General features: G+C 53.6%; 1 protein-coding gene across 1 annotated transcript in view; it reads left to right on the plus strand.

Moving 5' to 3' along the window:
- The window catches only part of CCDC30 (coiled-coil domain containing 30), a gene marked incomplete at both ends in the record, with an annotated part of 26,597 nt that overhangs the window by 441 nt on the left and 19,549 nt on the right, over positions 1-6,607 (plus strand). Inside the window, one exon of the mRNA XM_009074358.1 lies at positions 5,257-5,432. Coding sequence (XP_009072606.1) covers positions 5,257-5,432 — 176 coding nt within the window. The remainder of the gene's footprint in view (positions 1-5,256; positions 5,433-6,607) is intronic.

Below are 6,607 nucleotides of genomic sequence, written 5' to 3' on the forward strand. Positions count from 1 at the left end.
TGTTGCCTGGGAGAAGAGACCAACCCCCACCTGACTCCACCCTCCTGTCAGGGAGTTGTAGAGTGCGATAACATCTCCCCTGAGCCTCCTCCAAGCTCTCAGGGAGCTCCCAGGGGTGAAGGTAACAGCCAGCATGTCAGGACTTAGTGTTCCATCAAGGCTGAGAGCTCACTGCTCGAGCTCTGCAATGGCCTTTTGGAAACAAGCTCATGGTGCCACCTCTGGAACCTGCCAGATGCAGAAGCACCTGCAGGTCAGCGTGGCTAAGGTTCTGCACTTCTGTACGTTATTTGCCTTCAAAAGGAAGAAAACTCACAGGGGGTTCTCAGGGAGTCCTCAGGGACCTCTCAGGTTGCTCTCAGGGTGTCCTTAGGGAAGTCCCAAGGAGCTGTCAGGGAGTCCTCAGGTTGCTCTCAGGTTGCTCTCAGGGAGGTCCCAGGGAGGTCTCTGGGAGTCCTCAGGTTGCTCTCAGGGAGCTCCCAGGGTGTCCTCAGGGAGCTCTCAGGTTGTTCTCAAGGTATCCTCAGGATGCTCTCAGGGAGTCCTCAGGATGCTCTCAGGATGCTCTCAGGGTGTCCTCAGGGAAGTCCCAAGGAGCTGTCAGGGTGTCCTCAGGGAGCTCTCAGGTTGTTCTCAATGTATCCTCAGGATGCTCTCAGGGAGTCCTCAGGTTGCTCTCAGGTTGCTCTCAGGGAGCTCCCAGGGTGTCCTCAGGGAGGTCTCAGGGAGCTCTCAGGGAGCTCTCAGTGGTTTGCTCAGGGGGTTGATAGTGTTACTGAGACCTTGGAACTGATTCATAATTGCTTCAGAGATTCCTGCCTATCTCTGCTGCCTTTATCCAGGGAATTTGGCAGTTTCCCCCTGTGTTGCTGCATGAAGCACCTTCCAGAGGCTGTTTGCAGACCAGAACTGATGGTGCTGTTTGGTTTCTACCTTCAGATTACCCAGCAGTGACTCCTCACTCCCACCAAGTCAGTGAATTTGCTGTTGGCTTTGCTTTACACCAATCCATGTTTTTAACCCCACTGTGGGGGACAGTGGTTGGCTGTGCTGGTGATTCAAACCTCATGTGGCTCATTGTCACAGAATCTCAGGATGCTTTGGGTTAGGAAGGGACCTTAAAAGCTCATCCATGGGCAGGGACACCTTCCACTAGCACAGGTTGCTCAGAGCTCCAGGATTTTCACAGAGAAATTTTGTTTCAACAAATTATTTCATTCATTTAACTTCAAATGATTTATTTTCAAGCTCTGAAGTGTATTTCAGTAAGGGCAAAAAAATTTTGCTGGGTTTAATTCTTGGGTTTTCATCCTTCTGTTGCACTTTGAGTGCTCAATGTTGCCACGAATTCCTTTTGTGGGACATATTATCCTGAGCCTAAGGTAAAACTGAGGGTGATGGCACAGCTTGAAGAGTTTCTTTGTGATCCAGAGTTTATTTGGGGCAGGAAACACAGGAATTTGGGAAAAATTGATTGTGGGTTCGAGCATCTGTTGGGTTTTCAGGGAGCACATCTGATGGAGGGACTTTGCCTAAAGCTCTGGTTCCTCTGGGCCCCCAGAGCCATGGATTGGTGGTGGAAGTGCTGGTTACAGGGGTGAAATGACTGGGGAGCTCTGGGAGCATTGCTGTGGCAGGAAACTCTTCCCGGTTCCTCCCTCACTTCCCACGAGGTGGCAGAAGCAGGACACAACGTCCCCAAAGCTGGAATGCAGTGGCTTCCTCCCGCTGCCGCTGCTCTTTGGACTTTTTCCATGTTTCAGGGATTCTTGTGGCCGTTGGGCAATGATTAACGCTGCGATGGCAACAGAGATCTGTGTCCATGGATCCCTGGGGATCCGTGTCCATGAGGAGCTGCTGTTTGCCATCCAGTGCTTCCCATCATCCATCCCCGAGGGGGTTTTGTGACTTCGATGCCATAGGGTGTTTCTGGAGGGATGTTTTGGGGATATCACTATCAGATTTGTGGGTTTAAGGGTTGTGATTGCCTTACTGCTGCCATCAGCTGCAGCCCTGGGATGTGTGTGGGGAACTGGGGGATGTGGGCAGTGGAGGAAGCTCTGCTGCCCCAGAGCTGTGCCCTGCAGGGAGTGGGGGCAGCCCTGGGGGGTTCTGGGGTGCTTGGGAACGTTTTCTTGAGGGTCTGGGTGTTTGCTTGTCTCAGCACCTCACAGCGAAGGATTCCTTCCCAGTACTCCATCTATCCCTGCCCTTTGGCAGTGGGAACCATTGCCCTTGTCCTGTCCCTCCATCCCTTGTCCCTGGTCCCTCTGCAGCTCTCCTGGAGCCCCTTCAGGCTCTGATGATTGACATTGCTGGTGACTGACACTGAGGAGTCTCTGGTGCTGAATCCCTGGTCACACATTCACTCCATGCCCATTCCAGGCTCCTGCAGGGAGCAGCCACTGGTTTATTCTGCGCCATCGAGCTGAGTTTCACCTCATGTGGTGCCTCTGCCCACAGTGACATTTTTCCTTCCCTCCAGGCAGTTCCTGATCCGTTTCCGATGGCTCTTGTTGAACACTGAGGTGTCGTGGGAGGGCACATCGATACTGCATGTGCTGCAGTGCCCAAAGGCTTCCTGAAAAACAACTGGGCTGGCAGGGAGCCACAGCTGGCAGGGGAGCTGCCTCGGTGTGTTTGGAACGGGGAACCAAGAGGATCAATGGTTGTGGTCTGAGCTGGTTTGTGGCACCAGCTGCACTGGGAAACACTCCCAGCATGGCTGGGAGCATGCAGGGGCTATGTGGGGTGAGCACACCAGTGAGCTGCTCCTGCTGGGAGGCTTCCTGGGGCAGGAAAATACAGATATGGATATAGAATTGGTTGCCAGCAGCAAGGGCAGAGGTGGGGCAGGAGCTCCCGGGGGAGCACAGCAGTGCTCTGGGGTAGCAGTGCCTGCACGAGGTGTTGGCTCTGCTCAGGGTGGTGGGATGGAGTAGGGAAGGGCTTTGGGAGGAATCTGGAGCCTTTTCAAGCAGGTGAACTGTGCTGTGTGTGGCACATCCCCTCATCCTCATGGGTCCTTTTCCTCCTCATCCTGTGGAAATGTCTGGGATAGCTCTCCCACTTGATTCTGATTTGCAGCCTGGGGCCAGGGAGGTGCTGGCAGGAGCAGCTGAGAGAACAGGACCATCCTTGGTGGGCAGAGCTCGGCGGGTTCTGTGCCACAAACCACCGTTTCAGCTGGGATTTGTCAAAACTGGGGGAGGAAACTGCAAGGCAGGTTGGGGTTCAGTGTGGTGTGATCCATGGGCTCTTCCCAGTGCACATGGAGCCAGTGCAGCCGTTCTGTCCCGCACAGAGCTGTGTGTGACCCTCCCCGAGCAGCCTGGCAGCTGTGCCCGGGGCAGGCAGCCTGCAATCCGCAGGGTGTTTTCCATCCACAGGGGGCACAGAGCCGCTGGAGCCGCGGAGTGGAAACATGGGATTGATTGGAGCCTCGGGATGTGGTTGTGCCTGGATCTGTGATAAACCAGTGCATGGAGGGGAGGAAAAGGCTTGTGCAGAGCTCTGTGTGTGCGGTGCAGGAGTCCAGGGAGTGCTGGGCCAGCTGAGCCTCTGGTGGCCAACTCTAGCTCCCTGAGCACAAAAGAGTGGGAATATCCCTCCTTCCTCCATGCAGCTCCCCCCACTTCCCATCCTGCAGCACTCAGAGACCTTTGTGGAATCTTAGAACCATCAAGGTGCTGTAACCCCTAAACCAGATCTTCCACCACCAGATGCAGACACCTCTTCAACACCTCCAGAGATGGTGACTCCACTAATTCCCTATTCCCTATCCCAGTGCCTGAACACCCTAACAAAACATATTTCTCCTAACGTCTAATCTGAGTATAGTCAGGTTTGAGATAGAAATGTGGTTTGTCGCTTTTCTTTTCACTATGAATTCTGCAGGGAGGGTTTGCAAAATCCTTCCCTGGCTCCACAAGCTGCTGCATCCAGTGCAGGACTTGCCCTGACCATGCTGGAGACCAAAGGTTCCTCACTTTCTTCTGGCAGATGAATTCCAACCACACAAACAAAGGGATCTTTTTGTGACCTCTTTGTTGCACAAACACAAGATGCCCAGCCAGAAACCAACTTCTGAGAGTGGTGGTGTCACCTGCCTGCCTTGGTGGCATGAAATCTGTAAGTTTTTCCCAGTACAGAGTCTTCCTGGCTATAATTTTGGGACAAATGGTGAAGGATTGGCAGTTGAATTCTTAAAGACATTTAGATCTTCCTCCCTCCCAGACAGTCCTTGGGCAAACAGTGATGCTCTCTAGGAGTGACCTGGTATCTGTGTCTCTTCTGCCAAAGGAAACACTGGTTTCTCTCCAAGATTGGACTTGGAGATCTGAAGGTTGGGATTGATGATCTGGAGGTCTTTTCCAACCTTATTGATTCTATGATTCCTCAATATCTGTTTAGTCTGTTGTTGAGTTTCCACCAAGCTGTATTCAGGGTTGAAAGGGCTGAGGACAGACCAGGCTGGGGAGAAGCAAATGGTTATAGTAACTCCTCCGCAGAAAACCAGGCTGGAGAACTCCAACTGGGTGTAGCAGGTCCTGTGCTGCTTGGCAGACAGGGAAGGGGATGTGAGCATAAAACTTGGGACAGATCAGAATCATTACAAGTACAGGCTGAGAGAGTTGGGGCTGCTCAGCCTCGAGAAGAGAAGGTTTTGTGGAGACCTCAGAGCAACCTGCCAGGAGCTGAAGGGGCTCCAGGGAAGCTGCAGAGGGATCTGTGTTAAGAACTGCAGGAACAGGACAGGAGTAATGGGGAGAAATTGAAAGCGGGAAATTTAGATTAGCTATCAGGAAGAAGTTTTCCCTGTGAGGGTGGTGAGACACTGTCCCAGGTTGCCCAGGGAGGCTGTGGCTGCCCCAACCCTGGCAGTGTTCACAGCCCGGTTGGCTAAAGCCTTGAGCAACCTGCTCTGGTGGGAGGTGTCCCTGCCCAGGGCAGGGGGTTGGGGCTGGATGAGCTCTAAGCTTCATTCCAACCCCTTAACATACTGTTAACATACTATGTGCTAATAGGTAGGAACAGGGATGGGAGGCAGGGAGGGAGGATACTATGTGCTAATAGGTATGAACAGGGATGGGAGGCAGGGAGGGAGGTGGGAAGCAGGAGGAGAGACTTGAGGAGCTGATGGGCTCCAAGAACAATGGGACTGTTGCACTGGGAGTGTTGAGTGGAACTGGGATGCCGACCTGCAGAAGTGATGCTGTGTTTGTTGCTATGCTCACACCAAGCCTTGTCTTACAGAAGCCCAGCTGAAGGAGGTGGAGGAGCTGCTGGAGCAGGAAGGCTTATCCCAGATTGCCCACAGTGCTGCCAGTGAGCAGGTGGCCTATCTGCTGGTGGAGCGCTCGGCGCTGCTGGGGAGGCTGAGGCTGGCAGCACGGCAGCTGCAGTCCTGCAGCACCAGGGATGGGCCCCAGGTACCTCCTGCCCAGCTGCTCAGGCTGCTGAGAGCTGCTGGGACAGCAATATCTGAGATATTTCTGTGATTAAAACTATTTCTCCTGTGTCTGAGGCTATGGCGGAGTCTTAGTGCTGAAGTACCTGAAGGGGCGTACAAGAAAGATGGAGAAAGACTATTTAAAAGAGCAGGTAGTGACAGGATAAGGGGGAATGGCTTTTCACTGCCAGAGGGCAGGATTAATGGGATCTTGGGAAGGAATTGCTCCCTGTGAGGTGCTGAGGCACTGGCACAGGTTGCCCAGAGCAGCTGTGGCTGTTCCATCCCTGGGAGTGTTCCAGGCCAGGTTGGACAGACCTTGAGCAACATGGTCTGGTGGGAGGTGTCCCTGCCCATGGCAGGGGGAGGAACCAGATAGTGTTTAAGGTTCTTCCAACCCAAACCATTCTGGGATTCTGTAATTCTAGGTCAGTGTCTTAGTTTTCACACTTGTATATCGACATGTGATTTGCTGCCAGGTCTGCAGAGGGACAGTGATAAGGATTTGTTGTAATGGGTGGTTGAAGAGTTTGTGATGTGGTTGGTGTGAGGGTCTTCACTGGGTGATAATGACTCTAGGTTCAGCCCGGAGCAGAGGAGCCTGAGGGCATTGCTCAGCAGGGGCTGTGGCTCCTCCCGAGGGGCAGTGCAGGGGCAGCTCTGCCCACTGCTCTCTGGGACAGGGACAGGAGCCAGGGAATGGCTGGAGCTGTGTCAAGGGAGGGTTAGGTTGGATATCAGGCAGAGGTTGTTCCCCCAGAGGTGTTTGGGCACTGAACAGCTCCCCAGGGCAGTGGTCACAGCCCCAAGGCTGACAGAGCTCCAGGAGTGTTTGGCCTGGGTGGGTGGTTGGGGTGTCTGCAGTGCAGGGGTTGGATTGGATGATCTCTGTGGGTCCCTTCTAGTTTGGGACATTCTGAGTCTATGATTCTAAGGTCCTCAATTTCCACCTGCTCCTGAATCTGGCCATTTCCTGGAACTGGAGCTGAGGAGCATTCCTGGATCCTGTGAACTGCCCTTTGTTTCTGAGCAGCCAAGCAGGGAGGGAAGAGGCAGATGGCTGGAGCCAAAGGAAAGCAGGCAAGGAGCACCACCGCAAACAGGGGGCAGGACTCAGACTTCTCCTGCTCTTGTTCCTTTCTATTTCTTCCTGCT

Source organism: Acanthisitta chloris, unplaced genomic scaffold, assembly GCF_000695815.1.
Source record: "Acanthisitta chloris isolate BGI_N310 unplaced genomic scaffold, ASM69581v1 scaffold7075, whole genome shotgun sequence".
Classification (NCBI taxonomy): Eukaryota; Metazoa; Chordata; class Aves; order Passeriformes; family Acanthisittidae; genus Acanthisitta; species Acanthisitta chloris.